Raw genomic sequence first — 14,620 nt, forward strand, 5'->3', positions numbered from 1 at the left:
AATTTTAATATAAAACATTTAAAGGTTTGGGAGTTGGAAAATTTCTGGAAATACATAATAGCAAATGTATTTATTAGTTACTGCAGACGCAGAAGCGTTCGGCTAAATTCGGTTGGTCGATAATCGTGTTCGGCGAGAGTCGAGGCGTTGCAAGTAGTGAATAGGTCACTGCACGAAAGTCGGTTCGGTTCGTTCAGTGGAGATTGTTCGTTCGACGAGCGATTCGTTCACTAGTCTCTCATCAACTGAACATTCCAAGGCCGGGTCTTCTTACCGCCTCTTCTTACTATACTCTGGTAAGTCTGACCTCCTGTTAACTCAAAATTGCTTAAAATAAAATAAAAACTCTCAAAATTTCTCATTAATCATTTTTTCAATATCATATTTTAATCTAAAATATCATTAAGAATCATAATTTATAAGTTCTTAGATAATCGCAAAGAAGAAATTAATTAAGCGAGCGGAAGGCAAAGTACGAGAAGTGGCCATTTTGTATTCTTTCGTCGGCCATTCATTGCTTCGTGGTTTTTACTTTTATTCCTAATAACAGAAATTAGGCGATACTCGAGTTGTGATACTAGAGTTAATTTTGACTCCTGAATCTCACATAACGACCCCATCAGGAATGTTACGTAATACTAAGCTACGTACGTCCTATCTCATGGCCAGTCATTCGCTGGTGTCCACCGGGTTACATTACAGCACACCTTGGTGGCAACTCGTGGTCTTCGATTTTTCGAAACGTTCCTTGTTTCAGATACTCTTTAAAGCAGCCACACTTCAAACGTCATCATGTACGCTTGCACTAAATTCATCGCACCCATCGTCACCAGGTCGGCCGTGAGTATATTTTGTTATCCTCAGTTTGATTTCATATTACACGTTATTATATAATCTTCAATCTTAGAATTTACACCGGATTTTCAGTTGTTCGCTGGAAGTAAGAACTACATTCGGCCGCTGAGCAGCGCCGTAGTGAATCACAGCCAGTCTATACAACAGAATCAGATCCAGACTCCAATCAGTGCTGTAAATATTTTTCGTTGAGCATTGCATAACCTATTCCCGTTACCGGGTTATATAAGCCGCTATATTTTCATAAGTCCAAGCTTTTTTGCTTTTTAGAGAGAAACAAAAGATTTGTGAAATAAATTTGTTCATTTTTGGTAATTCATTGACATATATCATCTGGGGCATTGAGCTGTGTTGAATTATTCAACTGTACTGTTGCAATTTAAAGTTATGTCATGGAAAATATAAAGTTGTATTAAATTGGGATTTATTATGAATAGAATTATTTAATTGATTGAAATAAGGAATTTAAGGGATGTAAGATATAACTAGAAATAATTATCTTTTAGCATATGAATCTTTTCAGTTATGGATTAGTTCAGTAATTTTTTTTAGTTTCAATTGATATCATGAAAAGACTTGAAGCAATAAATGATTTTAATGGTATATTCTTTGTCAATAGAATTAAATTTGATAACCTGGAATTGCGAATAAGATACTAATATTTTCATTGTTTTCTTGAAAACAAAATTGAGTGTTGTGTATTAAAAAAACAAAACGTGTTTTTTAATTCTAAATGATAAACCAAATTTACTTTATTGCATCAAAATATTGATTATACATGCAAAATCAATGAACATAAAGGTTATGTAAGGCATGTTATTTTAGAGGTAAAAGTAGATCAACTTTATGTAATATATGTAGCACTATAGTAGAAATTATTGCTGGACATGACATTCTTTAGATTAAATTTAAGCTTTCTTGACCTTGTAATACTTTCAAATACTTAAAATGTTGTTCTCTTTTTAATTTTACAGAATTTTTTCTTTAATTACTTGAATGATTATTTTGTAGTCTCCACTGGTGCAGTCCTCGATTGTGCGTAGTTTCCAGACTTCCGCAATCAGCCGTGATATCGATTCTGCTGCGAAATTCATTGGTGCTGGTGCCGCCACCGTGGGAGTCGCTGGATCAGGTGCGTATATCCTTTATCTTTGTCAATTACAAAAATTCTAATCCATTATGATTCCTTATTTAATATTCACATTTCTCATTAGAAAAAGTCCCAAATTTCTATTCCAGGAATTGGTGTTGGTTTGATTTTTGGATCCCTCATAATCGGTTATGCCCGAAATCCATCCTTAAAGCAGCAAGTTTTCAATTATGCTATCCTTGGCTTTGCTCTATCTGAAGCAATGGGCCTCTTTTGCTTGATGATAGCATTCCTTATATTATTTGCCTTTTGATCCCAATTCCTCCACGCAGTAGTAAAGTTATATTACAAGTTTCATTCCTTTGACTAATCATAAAACAAAGACTTAAATGTACTGTTATTGATTTCAGGTGCAGGAATTGGTTCAGTGTTTGGTTCTTTGATCGTTGGTTATGCCAGGAATCCCTCTCTCAAACAGCAGTTGTTCTCATACGCCATCCTGGGCTTTGCCTTGTCCGAGGCCATGGGTCTCTTCTGTCTTATGATGGCTTTCTTGCTCTTATTCGCGTTCTAAGTCACCAAAATCGCATAAAAACACAATACTACTAGTTTTAGTGCGTCACTGCCAAAGCAGCATCCTTTGATTCCTGCAAGGGAAGCAGCGGTAGTTGCATTTGGTGTACGGGATGCCATGAAATCATTAGAGATGCTCGATTATCCGGTTCGACGGGGTATGCGACGGTACGACAATGAACTGAAAAAAAATGGCGGCTGTATACGTATATTTGGATCATCGATCGGACCGTCCTCCACCCCTTCAGGGCCTTTCGAACTGATTTGTAATCATTTCATGGTTTACTGTAATATCATTGTAGCGTAAAAACTTCATTACTACAATAACATATTTCAGTGTAATGAGAAACGACTAAGAACGTTACATAAAAGTTTATTAAAGAATGGAAAACAGAAAAAATACGACAGCCCTGCCTGCAAGATTATAATACGCATATATCCATCACTTTTAATGTTATCAAATATTAAGCATAGTACATTTTTGTTACCCCGAAAATTGTTCATCATTGTTGTGCCATCGCGTGCGCACGTTATTGAAGGTAACTGGACGAAGAAAACTGTACAGTGATATTGAATAAACACTTGTCGTGACATTATTATTGAACCTATGAACGATTCTGTTTAAACCTCATCCTTAGATTCTAATTATAATTAGAGTAAAGAGATAATTACTCTCTCTTTGGTAGAAATTCATTCTGAAGATCAGAGTTTTATTAAATTATGCAATGGCTGGCAGTATGAATATTACTCTAGATTAATTCTATAAAAATGATTAATATTGGCAGAATTAAGTAATCAAATCTATTCTAGAAATAGAAAATAAATAATTCAAAGAAAATATTTTAAAATAAATGTTACACCGTTCGATTTAAAAATTAGACTGATATTATTCAATTTTTATACATAGTTTTATCACGATATTGTACAATACAGTAAAAAATTGCATTTAGTTGGTAGTGCCGAAACCTATAGGTTCTACGTTGTTGTGTGGTAACATATTCAACTGGTCCAAAAGGTTTTCCCTCTCTCGAAGACACGACCACGCTTTCTCCTGTTCTTTTTTTGTTAAGGGTACTTTTCTTTGTTTCGCTAGTATAAGTTTCTTGTAGTGTTCTATCACTTCGTTATCCGCTGTACTAATTTTCCTCTTCAATGCTTGCCGTTTGCTTTCCTCCTGAGCTAAACTCAACAGTCTTTTTAACTGTGTTACATTATGATTGGAAAGAGCAGTAAGCTCCTGTTGACACCGTTTTATCTCAGTCAAAATTTCGTCGTCCTCTTGATTCTTCTTTTGTGCATCTGGTTCTAAAATTCCTTGCTCTACAAGTTCTTTGTGCATCCTTAATTCTAAATTGATAGAGTTCTGAATAGTAAGATCTCTTAAAACTGGAGGATCACTGTCCCTAAAGAGTTTGTTATCTGTGTTATTATTTGCAACATATACATTTTCTTCAAGCAAGGCAGAGACTAATCTCTGAGTTAAAGGTCCTGCTATACTGTGTGCCTTTTTGTCATTTTTTCCAACTAACAGAGACACGTCAGAACGATTTTTTTTTTTATCTCTAGTTGGATTACCTGCATCTTCTTCTTGCAACAAATCATTATGTGCCCACATTAAACTGTAATGACGACCTAATGGGGGGACTTTTTTAAAGTCACTAATGTCACTGTGCGTGCAAATTAATTCTTCTAGTAATTTAATATCATCAGACATAATGTCTGTGCAATATGGATCGACGGATGCCCAGAATTTATTAGGAGTATCATTTTTTGGTAAGAGCAACTTTGGTGATTCAGATTTGGAACCTTCAATTCTTGAAATTTCATGAACATTTGGAATGACTTGAGAGTTTGAGCTGGTAACAGCTTTTTGCTTGAACAGTTTTGCAGGTAGAGGAGACTGTGTTTTAACATTAAGTTCTTTAGGTTTGAACTTTTCTTCTCTGACCTTTTTATCCAGAAGAGAAAGGCCTTTCCCACTTTTGGACCTTTTGTCTCTGCGTTCCTCTACTGAAGACAAATTGGCTATCTCTTCTTGAAGCATGCGGTGTCGCACCACTACAGAGGAGAGAAGCATTTCTAGTTCTAACTGCAGCGTATCAAGATCCTCCATTCCTACACCTTCTTCCACACTGCGTTGCAGGATACTACTATACCTTGGAAGAAGGCGGCTATTGTCAGCAATTTTTAAAATAGATAAAGGCTTTGTGGCCTCTGTATTCTCCAAAGTCGTATCTGAGTTAAGGGCAGAAGACTGTACAGTTTTCCCACTTTCTCGCACTTTGACAACCGCCTTTTTGGAACTTTGTTTTCCTTTTCCAGACATGGTTACAATTTTAATTTTGCACAAGTGCCTTCAAAAGATTCCGTCTATTATTTCACTAGGAGATACTCATCTTTGTAAGGATTGGTTGTTGTGTTGACTAATTCTATCTACCTTTCTTGTAAGCATAAACTTCTTCATTCAAATGCATTTTCAGTTCAACACATAGTAGACGTTTTTGTACTTTGCATAAAAGATTTTATCTTCTTTCAGTTTAAACTTTCCAATTTTCAATCGTTATACATATACAATTCTGAAGTGTCATAAGCTATTAGGTTATGTTAACATCCACAAGTTGTACGCGCAATGAACGCTCCGATCAGCTGGTAGGCTAATGCATGAAATATGCAGTCAACGTCACCTAATTGTAACTCATAAGATGTTAGTGATCTTACCCTCAAGAATTTATTAAAGAAAATATTTTTATTTTTTGCTTTATGTTCAAGAAACTGATACGAGAATAGTTAGTCGAATCGCTAAACGATCCTTTCCTATTAAACAGCAGCACTATCTCAACTGTTCTATTTACATGTACCTAAAGCGTGTTTTTGTACAGCATCAACTGACCGAAAATTTCCCTTGATAACTGACCATTGTTATCCCCACCACTTTAATGGTACTTTAGTAGTGTCAATTCATTTTGATTGGTTGACATTAATTTGATTTAATGATCAATTACTTAATCTTGAATTTAATAGAATTTAAATAAATTGATTAAACTGTTGTGTAACATGTTTTTAATACAATTTTTCCAATACTATTTTCAACATAAATAGATTTATTTAAAATTTATAGCAAGTATAGTTTGTTCAATGAGTCAAGTCGATAGAGTCAAACAGAGAGAAATATATGTATAATTGATCAATAGTATATGCAACACTTTCAGTTATTGGCTAGTCGCTGGTGTAGTATAATTACGAGGATAATTTGATATTAATGTAAAAAATGTTTAAACTGAACTGCTAAATCTGATATATTTGTTTAATCTAACCAAAAAAAAGAAATGAAAATATAAATATATATCAGATCTTTTCATTTAGGAGGTTAATGCTTTCTCTAATTTGTAGTTTCCTCTAGATTGTAATCACGTGGTTTTATTTACATTTCTTGACTTGACTCATTGAACATGTCGTATATCTATTTACAACATTTTCATAAATCATATTATACACCTACAACGTATTTTTTATATTTCCAAAATAAATTTTAACTTATAATCAAATAGATTATAATCAATACAACAACATATAAATTGCTAAATCTTGATGATGTTACGAAATTATTTGTATGATAATTGTCAATTAACATGATAATATATTCGCTTTAATCTGCAATAAATTTATTATCCATGTTTTTAAGAATTACTCATCATGGGTAATAGGTCGTTATATAAATAATGAAAAAAGTAGAGAGTAGTGTGTAATAAGGAAAATCAAAAATGGCTGAAAAAGGAGCTCATTTAACTGGAACAGCATTTATAAAACCTTCTATTTTTGAAATTATAGCACAGGAATCATTATCGTCCATTGTCGAACCTTCTTTTAAAAAATTTCTATCGGTAGGTTAGGTTAACTGATCTTCAAAAATAGAATTTAATATAATTTCAATTACAATTAAGTGTTTCATTTTTATATTATTAATAAAAAGTACTCTACATTTTTGTGAAATTAAAATCGATAATAAACTATCATGTTCTGATTGCATTAATAGTTAACATTCTTACGTTTTTTTAAATTAACAAACCGGAAGTCTGAAATTTAAATTTGAAAATAAAATTAATTTCATTAAATATAATTATTTAATAATTGTATAATTATTTAATAATTTATTGAATAATATATTGTTATTTAATATATAATAATCTACTTCCTCGCAATAAAAGATTAATTTTTTAAATGCTTTTATAAAATTTTAGTTTCTCATATCATTCAATATTGAAAGATACAGTCATCTTCTTAGATGGACAGATGAAGGCTATTTAATTTTCAATACAATTCTTCAATGGTATTACTTGAATAAATATTGTAAGTGACTCATTTTTATTAATATCTATACAAGTTGAAGTTTTCATTTGTAAAAGATCTATATATTCCAGCTGCTTCATTTTCTGAAACATTTTATGGTTTAAAACGCATAACTGTAGTAGATTCGAAAATTAAAAGCAAGTTATCAAACAAGCAAAAACATCTTTCTTTGATATTAACAGTTGTATTCCCTTATATAAAAAATAAACTATCTCAGTTAAGTCAAAGATATAAACTCGAAGAATTAGATGGATGTGCTCCAAAATCGGTATTTATTAACACATTTAATTTTGATTTATATTTATTTTTTCAAATAATTCTTAAACTTACTTTTCATTGCAGAAATGGAAAAAATTGTATTGTAATTGCATTATCAAAGGAAACGCGATAATTTTTATGATATATGAATTTATGGTACTGTATAATTATATAGTTTATATTTCTGGAAAATCTGCATATACTTCCCCGCTTTTGAAGCTGTTATCTATTACTTTAACATATGCAGAACCAGAACCAATAATTAGTATTTCTGATCTATTAAGAAAGATTAGAAACAATTCCTTTGGCCTTAGTGATGGGGTAGATATATTTCAAAGAATGGTGACTACATCTTTTGAATTTGGAGCATTTTTCCTTCAGTTTGTATCATGGTGGACTCAAGAACATTATTCAACTAACTTACTGTCATTACCCATTCCACCACCTCCTAAGGCAAGAATATAATAATTAATAGTTGTAACTATGTACTAAAGTTTTTTCTCTGTGTAATCTGCAATTATATGTAAAATATTTTTTTTATTTATTTCAGATTCCAGAAATAGCAAAGCAGTACAAAGGCATATGTCCAATCTGTCGTAAAGCACTCAGAATACATACAGTACTTTCAGTATCTGGGTATGTGTAAACATTATAAAAGTAAGAAGTTCCAATTTAGATTGTAATTCATAAATATTTCATTTCACAGTTACGCATTCTGCTATCAATGCATTCTTCCTGTGATACGCACAGACAGAAAGTGTCCAGTGACAAACTATCCTGCCAAAGAAGATGACTTAATACGTTTGTATTTAGGCTAAGTAATAATGTGCATATTTTATCAGAAAAATTGTATATGTAAATAAAAGATTGTTATTTCTCAAATTGCTTTCACTATCATTGTTATATAGGACAAAATCACCTTCAATACGAACGTAATGAAAATATTTATGCATTCATTGTATTGTAACATAACTTTCAATGTCAACGAGAGTTTCATGAAAATAAAAGTTCCCTGGCGTGGAATAAACTAATTGAATAATTGCAATTGTGAATAACATTTACAGGTACATTCCTCTATATTGTAGAAAAAATACTGATTTCAGCTGAAGGTTTTAATTAGCATCCAATACACTCGCGTACTTGAATCACAGACAACGGCGCCGGAAGTTCCAGTCATCGGTTTCGATTGAACACTCGCACCAGACTTTTGGTAAAACATCTTAAAGAATGTAATATATTTCAATACTGAATATTCGACACTCTATATAGAATCTAAGAATAAAAATGATTCGCAAAATATAAGAACATTATCTAAGAGGTAATATAATAAGTATTTACCTTTCCTGTACTTCCATATTACCAAGTAATCAGTGTTCGAGTATTGTTCACTTATTAATAATGTATAAGGCACCCCTACGATTGTAGATATCAATTTAAAAGTTTTCTAATCCAAAAAATTTTTCTTACTTTATCTTATTGAATATTACCAACTTACAATTTGAAGTAATTATGAAAAATTATGGCACACACTTCGTAGAGAAATTTATGAAAGTGATGAAATATTAATTTCAAGTATATATATACACAAAACATTAAAAAATTTTCCATTTTTGTAATTCTATATATCTGCTTATAAAAATTTAATCTATGTATACTTTATAACAAGGAATAATAAAGGAAGTTTTGAGTTGAGGAAATAGGATTATGCAATATATACGTTACTTCATATAAAAATTAAAATCTTTTCTCGTTCAGAAAGTATTATATACATTTGTCTCTATATTATAATCGATGGATATGTTACATTTTAGAATGCTTGGAAAGCCCTACTTAATTAAGTAGAATACTTGAACACTGACTTTCTTACTACATTGATAGGAACATTTTTTTTTCGAAGGCCACGATTAATAATGCATAGAAGTTCTAACGCTCTAGTCTAATCAAACTAACCGTATATCAATTATGTTAGTTACGTTTCATGGCATAAAAATTAATAACAATGATTTGCACTTACATATAGATTATCTAAAAAAAAAGACGAGAATATCGCTATATATACTCATACACTGATCAAATTTTATGTTAACTCTTTTATATATACAAATCTTAAAACCTTAATTATACATTATTATCTCGAAAGATTTTATGTTGATATAAACAATTCCTCGCGTATTTGCAATTATAGAAAGCTTCTACTTTCCTTATGTAAAAATTACATAAAGAATATCCTCTCCATTTTGTTAAAATAAGCTTATACTGATGTATGAGTATACATGTTATTTTTTTTGTATCATTATCAGACTTTTAAAATTATGATTAATATTCCACTGGAATTTTTCGTTTACTTTCGTAATTTCATTAAGAATCACATTTTTTGTTCGCAGCAATTGCGTTTTATAAATGTTCGAATTAAGTAGATTTTCTATTGTTTCTTTTTGTACCTTTACCAATGAAGAATCTGGTCGCCAGTTAGTTCACTTTCTCAAGTTGTTTGACTAGACTGCAGCTTTAATACAGTTTTCTCTGTCTTCGATAAGCTCCTTTACCAATCATGCGATGCACGATGCAAATTCTTATAGGCACATTCAATCACTTCACGTTAAAGAGTATTAACATAGTAACAATAATAGTACCTAAGCATGTATTATGATAATACTAGATTATAACTGAAATGTATTAAAATTGAATTAAAATTCATTCCAATTCTATTAAAATTTAACAAAATATTAAGAAATACATGCTTTCTGAATGCTGAAGTTTAAAAAAGGGAGCAGTATTTTGAAATTATCGTAGCTTTAAAAAAAATATACGACTTCAAAAATCGCTTATTTCTACACAATCATTAATATCTAGTAATTCTACTAATAATTTTGATTTTTGTGTATGTACTTCATGCAAAATTCTACTAATCGACTTACTAAATTATTAGAAACTGTACGTTAACACGACAAAATAGGTAAAGATACATAGGGGATAGAAACAAATATAAGTTCAAGCAAGAGGGACAATTTTACTGCGCTTTAAGTATGATTTACTAATTATATCGATATTGTTAATATTAGAGGGTAAATCAAACTGCTACAACAGAAAGCGTACGTTTCAGTATTCTAGAACGTATACATACGTACGTGTCTGAGATTCAAAAATTTCATACCCAATCGCATATTCGTTTCATCTCCTCTCCATAAAGCGTCCGTTCAATTTTTCAATCTCTTAAGAACACATCAACTACAATTCTTCGAAGAACGCAACTCTGGCCTTGGTGGACCCAGACTTCACTTTCTTTAACGTACTATACTTATTCTCACCGAGTCGCACTTGTTCTTCATGTAATTGATCTAACTCGCACTGTTTCTCTCCGACCTTCATAACTTCTATCTCTGTACGCAATTCTCTAAGTTGCTCTTGCAAGTGTTTGCTCTTTTCCCAGTAATCGACTCTTTCTTTCTCTATTTCCAGGGAGAGCTGATCGACGTCTCCATCGGCAATTAGATCATATGAAGTTAGGTCAGCTGGCAGAGGTTCAGTATCCAATTGCAGTGTCTGAAGATCCGCTTGCAAATCTGACGGAAGTACTTGTGTCGATGGGAATAGATTTGGCACAGGCTATGAAAATATTAAGAGAAATATTAATTTTAATTATATGAATGAAATAATAATAATAATTATATGAATGAATATATTTCATTCTAACTTTATAAATTATATTTAATTATTAGACTGCTGATTTTTATGCATTTATGAAGAATTTAAGAGGTACAAAAATGCACAGAATGAACATAATATATAAAAATATATAAAAATGTCCAAAATACAGTACTCCTTATAATATCTAGTAAATAAAGTAATTATCTACCTAGATTTCATTTTTTAACTTATATTCATAAAAATATAAACTTGCATAAAGATCCATAGTCTATTAATTATTCCTATGATTTGGATGCATACAGTTATAGTAGCAGTATAAGCGTTTCTGCTGAGGAATTCCAACAGTTTTTCCTTTGCTTCCTTTTCAGCAATTCGTGCACGTAGCAGTTCATCTTTTAATTTTTCTGCTTCTGCTGCTCTTCGCTCTGATTCTTGTACCAGCCTTTCTGTAAGCAACTCTGCCTCTCTGGTCTTTCGTTCTAGGTGAACCTTTTCCTCTTCTGTCTTCATATTATTCAATCGTATACGTGTGATCTCCTGTTCTGCCTCTGAAGCCTTCTGACTTAATAGCATGGCCTCCTCTTCAGCCACGCGACTTTTCTCTGCTAGTAAATCTGCAGTTTCTTCAGACCTTCTCTATAATAATACGAAATTTTTTAAAGATAATTTTTAGGTATTACAGTAATACAAAGTTACTTATGTTGTCTTACAAGTGCTTCGTTTGCTAGACGAATTTCTTCCTGATACTGCAGAAGACGTTGCTCCATAGCAGCCTTTTCCCTTTCTGCTGCTTCTCTGAGTTGTTTTTCTCGTGCCAGTTTATTTCTCTCGATTTGTCTCCTAACAAAACAATATTATTACAGAGTAAAAGTTATACATTGTTTAAAAAATAATAAGTTAATATAGTAATATAATATAGTAGTAATTACTTATCCATTAAAAAATACCTTTAGAAAGTATTTACATGATTCCTTTGAAGATGTTCCACTTTTAAATGTTTAAATAAATATACTAACCTTTTTAAACATCTATTTAATTATTTCTCAGTTCCTATAAAATAATATAAAACAACAAAAAAGAAAAGAGAAATAGAGGTTAATTAGGATACTGTTATAGTGAAATATACATAAACTTTTCATGCATACAATTATTAGATACATCTTTTATAATTCATCAAAAAAATATCTTAAACTTATTTTTTCATTTTTAGTTAATAAAACATTCCAGTTCACAAGCTGCAGTCAAATTGTAAGAATTTAATTTATAATAGAAAGAATATCATATATATTTAACATTGCATTAAAGTTGTATTAAAAAGCAATGAAAATTTAAGCAACATTTCGCGAAATATATATGTGTGAAAACGTACCTCGACTTCTCCTCTTTGGCCTGTGCTTTCATCTGTTGCACCTCCATAGAATCAGGTTTGCGTCTCCTCATAAACAGATCGTGGTTGCCAATACACAGGTCCAGGATCTTAACAAATAATATGTGAGCAGCTTTGTCATTGTTTTGTTCGTCGAATCCTAAAGCTATCAAACCCTTCACCCAGCTGCCAACATCTGACTGTTTTTTTACCAGTTTATTCATCCGAACTTTCTGCGAGAAGAACACGAAGTTCGGCGACGTTTTCTCCACCGGCTTTATTACGAACTTCTTGTCATCAAAACTGATGTGTCGTATCTCCGACCACGTGAATGTTGTTTTCGGTGCCAGCTTGTTCTCCTTCTCGTAAATGTTCAGTCCCAAGGCCGTGACTCCCAACCAAAGGTCAGTTTCTTTTTTATTCTAATAATTTATATCGCTGAATAAAAATACTTTTACAATAAAAATTTTATTTTATGTACAAAATGTTATTGCACTTACACTAATAGGGAAATAATTTACGCCATACATATCAAGATCTTGAGCAATTTTTAGATATTCCATTTCTGCTTCATCTCTTGACATTCCACGATGATCAGCATACCAAATTTTTATTCTATCTTCCCACATTTCAGGCGTCATCTGATACTGATCGATAACTCTCTGTGGCAACAAATCCTCACTAGCGAGCATTCCTGGACGGTATGATACTTCATCATAGTCTCCATACTATAACGTTTAAGGTCACAGATTAGTACAAGTAAAAGTGTTTATTTTAAAAAAATAACTGGAGGTACAATCACCTTCGCTTGAACTGCATAAGAAGCTAACAGAACAGATGCCTCTGGTGGACAATAAATATCCATTGAAAGGATGGCCTGTTTCACTTGCAGAAAGAACAAGTGTTGTGTTACTTCTTGCACCAATTCTTCAGCAACATCCTCGGGATAGAACTTTGCCAGAAACATAAAAGGTGTCGTAGGTTGCTGAGAAATACACTGATCTTGTACTAAAATATAAGTTTATCAAAGCATTAATAAAGTATGATTTATGAAACAAATTAGCCTATGATCAATGGATTTAGTATTCCACCTTTTTTGTCCAATTTTAACCAAGATATAAATCCTTTAGCATCTTCATACTGGAGTCCAAAATACCACGTTTCTCTTAATCCTATTGTACGACAGACCAAATCGAACAGATCTCTTCCCGTTGATCTCCACTGTAATGTAAATAGTCTAAAGTAGTTGTTTGCATGATATTTGACAGTAACAAAGTAACCAAGTAATTTAAGTAGAAACTAACCTCCAAACTGAATTCGAGTTCAGCGTCCAGGGTACAGACTTTAACGGGGAAAGATTTTCCAGACTTTTTCCTTCGAAATGGTGGCATTTTACTCCTCATTATGTTCACTCAACATCACGAAAGAAGAAGGGTAATCAATATCGCAAAAAAAATGGAAGAAAAAAAGAACGAAAGCACCTAAGATTATTCTGCGGGGCTTTGCTCGGCTTTAACCGTTTCTCATATTGTTCAAAATAATCCAGAAAAAATATGAATGATAGATAACCTTACCTACGCATTCGCAACATATTGACGAAATACATTGAAACACGTAATAACGATTCGATCCACTCGAATTCCCGTGGAACAGCGTAACGATCTCTCGAACCGTGGATTTCCTTGTTAAATCACATTCCGTTGGCCTTTTTTTCAAACTTTATTTTCGGAGAGAAAAAAAAACAGCAGCAGAATTGATAGCGATACATAAACTAATCTCTCCGCCTTTTGAAACAGTTTATTCCACCAATTTTAGCCAATTCGAGTAACTTCGCTCGAGACAGTGACTATACTGACAGTCTAGATAATCTAACATTTTGTTTTTCGATAGTTTGAAATCTGCAACATCAATTGATCGATATCGCGGTTTCATTTTAATTCTTTATAAATGTAATTTATTTGGAATAATATTTTTAAGGACGACGTTAGAAAAGGGAATAGAATAGTATAAATTTGATATAATTTTTCTCTTTTTGAAGAGATCTACACTATCGGTAATGTTGAAATTTCGGTGGCTAAGGTCGAACTGCCATAAAGTTAATAATCGATAACGATAACAGTCGATTATGAATTAAAAATTTTATTATATTTTATATTGATAATAATAGTAATTTGTTATTTACTTTCATTATTTTATTAGCGATTTATTTGAATTGATTAGTCTAATAATGCTCAGAAGAATAGTAATTTCTGTAAGGGTCTGCATTATCAATAAGGTAAGATACAGGATACGTTAAGCAGCAATATAAAGAGGGAAAAAGAGGGAAAAAGAATGTATATTTAGATCGTTAAGGATGATACTTCACAGTTTTAAAAGCTATGAATTAGTGAACACGAATATAAACTCTGAAATCTGCAATTTTTAATTACCTAAAATCGAACGATTATAGTTAAGCATACTTTACTGATGTACTATAAGAATCA

The 14,620-nt window shown here is 31.8% G+C and overlaps 4 protein-coding genes across 9 annotated transcripts; 2 read left to right on the forward strand and 2 right to left on the reverse strand.

The window, feature by feature from the left end:
- The first annotated feature begins 140 nt into the window (after window positions 1-140).
- Window positions 141-3,122, forward strand: LOC126874559 (ATP synthase lipid-binding protein, mitochondrial). The gene is made up of 5 exons (XM_050636796.1): window positions 141-296; window positions 758-840; window positions 928-1,029; window positions 1,867-1,987; window positions 2,356-3,122. The coding sequence occupies exons 2-5, from the start codon at window positions 793-795 to the stop codon at window positions 2,517-2,519; spliced, it is 435 nt and encodes a 144-aa protein (XP_050492753.1). The 5' UTR covers window positions 141-296; window positions 758-792; the 3' UTR covers window positions 2,520-3,122.
- A 258-nt stretch (window positions 3,123-3,380) lies between these two features.
- Window positions 3,381-5,441, reverse strand: LOC126874510 (transcriptional adapter 3-A). The gene is made up of 2 exons (XM_050636696.1): window positions 4,956-5,441; window positions 3,381-4,872 (listed from the first exon to the last, which is right to left on the reverse strand). Exon 2 carries the CDS (start codon window positions 4,842-4,844, stop codon window positions 3,465-3,467), a length of 1,380 nt encoding a protein of 459 aa, XP_050492653.1. The 5' UTR covers window positions 4,845-4,872; window positions 4,956-5,441; the 3' UTR covers window positions 3,381-3,464.
- Window positions 5,442-5,718: 277 nt separating this feature from the next.
- Window positions 5,719-8,005, forward strand: LOC126874527 (peroxisome assembly protein 12). Its single transcript, XM_050636731.1, has 6 exons — window positions 5,719-6,399; window positions 6,757-6,865; window positions 6,937-7,133; window positions 7,208-7,576; window positions 7,674-7,759; window positions 7,830-8,005. The coding sequence occupies exons 1-6, from the start codon at window positions 6,280-6,282 to the stop codon at window positions 7,939-7,941; spliced, it is 993 nt and encodes a 330-aa protein (XP_050492688.1). The 5' UTR covers window positions 5,719-6,279; the 3' UTR covers window positions 7,942-8,005.
- On the reverse strand, window positions 7,641-14,021 carry LOC126874497 (merlin). Of its 6 annotated transcripts, none has more exons than XR_007692825.1 (10): window positions 13,712-14,021; window positions 13,442-13,511; window positions 13,229-13,358; window positions 12,940-13,145; window positions 12,638-12,865; window positions 12,141-12,559; window positions 11,482-11,611; window positions 11,072-11,407; window positions 10,252-10,729; window positions 7,641-8,342 (listed from the first exon to the last, which is right to left on the reverse strand). XR_007692825.1 is itself a non-coding variant. In XM_050636658.1 (10 exons), exons 1-10 carry the CDS (start codon window positions 13,741-13,743, stop codon window positions 10,352-10,354), a joined length of 1,827 nt encoding a protein of 608 aa, XP_050492615.1. In that variant the 5' UTR covers window positions 13,744-14,018; the 3' UTR covers window positions 8,846-10,351. The 6 variants fall into 6 exon arrangements, 4 of the variants coding, with proteins under 4 accessions (XP_050492615.1, XP_050492616.1, XP_050492613.1 ...); XR_007692824.1 differs by lacking the exon at window positions 7,641-8,342 and adding an exon at window positions 8,846-9,789; XM_050636658.1 differs by lacking the exon at window positions 7,641-8,342 and having other exon boundaries at window positions 8,846-10,729; window positions 12,141-12,247; window positions 12,350-12,559; window positions 13,712-14,018.
- Window positions 14,022-14,620: the final 599 nt, after the last annotated feature.

Source organism: Bombus huntii, chromosome 16 (genome assembly GCF_024542735.1).
Source record: "Bombus huntii isolate Logan2020A chromosome 16, iyBomHunt1.1, whole genome shotgun sequence".
Classification (NCBI taxonomy): domain Eukaryota; kingdom Metazoa; phylum Arthropoda; class Insecta; order Hymenoptera; family Apidae; genus Bombus; species Bombus huntii.

What these genes read in the sequence shown, in the direction of transcription:
- LOC126874559 (XM_050636796.1), top strand. Translation starts at nt 793, where the DNA reads ATGTACGCTTGCACTAAATTCATCGCACCCATCGTCACCAGGTCGGCC. An exon ending in TCCAGACTCCAATCAGTGCT is followed by an intron (nt 1,030 to 1,866) that starts GTAAATATTTTT and finishes ATTATTTTGTAG; the next exon opens with TCTCCACTGGTGCAGTCCTC. An exon ending in CGTGGGAGTCGCTGGATCAG is followed by an intron (nt 1,988 to 2,355) that starts GTGCGTATATCC and finishes TATTGATTTCAG; the next exon opens with GTGCAGGAATTGGTTCAGTG.
- LOC126874510 (XM_050636696.1), bottom strand. Translation starts at nt 4,844, where the DNA reads ATGTCTGGAAAAGGAAAACAAAGTTCCAAAAAGGCGGTTGTCAAAGTG.
- LOC126874527 (XM_050636731.1), top strand. Translation starts at nt 6,280, where the DNA reads ATGGCTGAAAAAGGAGCTCATTTAACTGGAACAGCATTTATAAAACCT. An exon ending in ATGGATGTGCTCCAAAATCG is followed by an intron (nt 7,134 to 7,207) that starts GTATTTATTAAC and finishes TTTTCATTGCAG; the next exon opens with AAATGGAAAAAATTGTATTG. An exon ending in ACAGTACTTTCAGTATCTGG is followed by an intron (nt 7,760 to 7,829) that starts GTATGTGTAAAC and finishes TTCATTTCACAG; the next exon opens with TTACGCATTCTGCTATCAAT.
- LOC126874497 (XM_050636656.1), bottom strand. Translation starts at nt 13,743, where the DNA reads ATGTATTTCGTCAATATGTTGCGAATGCGTAG. An exon ending in AATATGTTGCGAATGCGTAG is followed by an intron (nt 13,512 to 13,711) that starts GTAAGGTTATCT and finishes ACCATTTCGAAG; the next exon opens with GAAAAAGTCTGGAAAATCTT. An exon ending in GTTAAAATTGGACAAAAAAG is followed by an intron (nt 13,146 to 13,228) that starts GTGGAATACTAA and finishes CTTATATTTTAG; the next exon opens with TACAAGATCAGTGTATTTCT.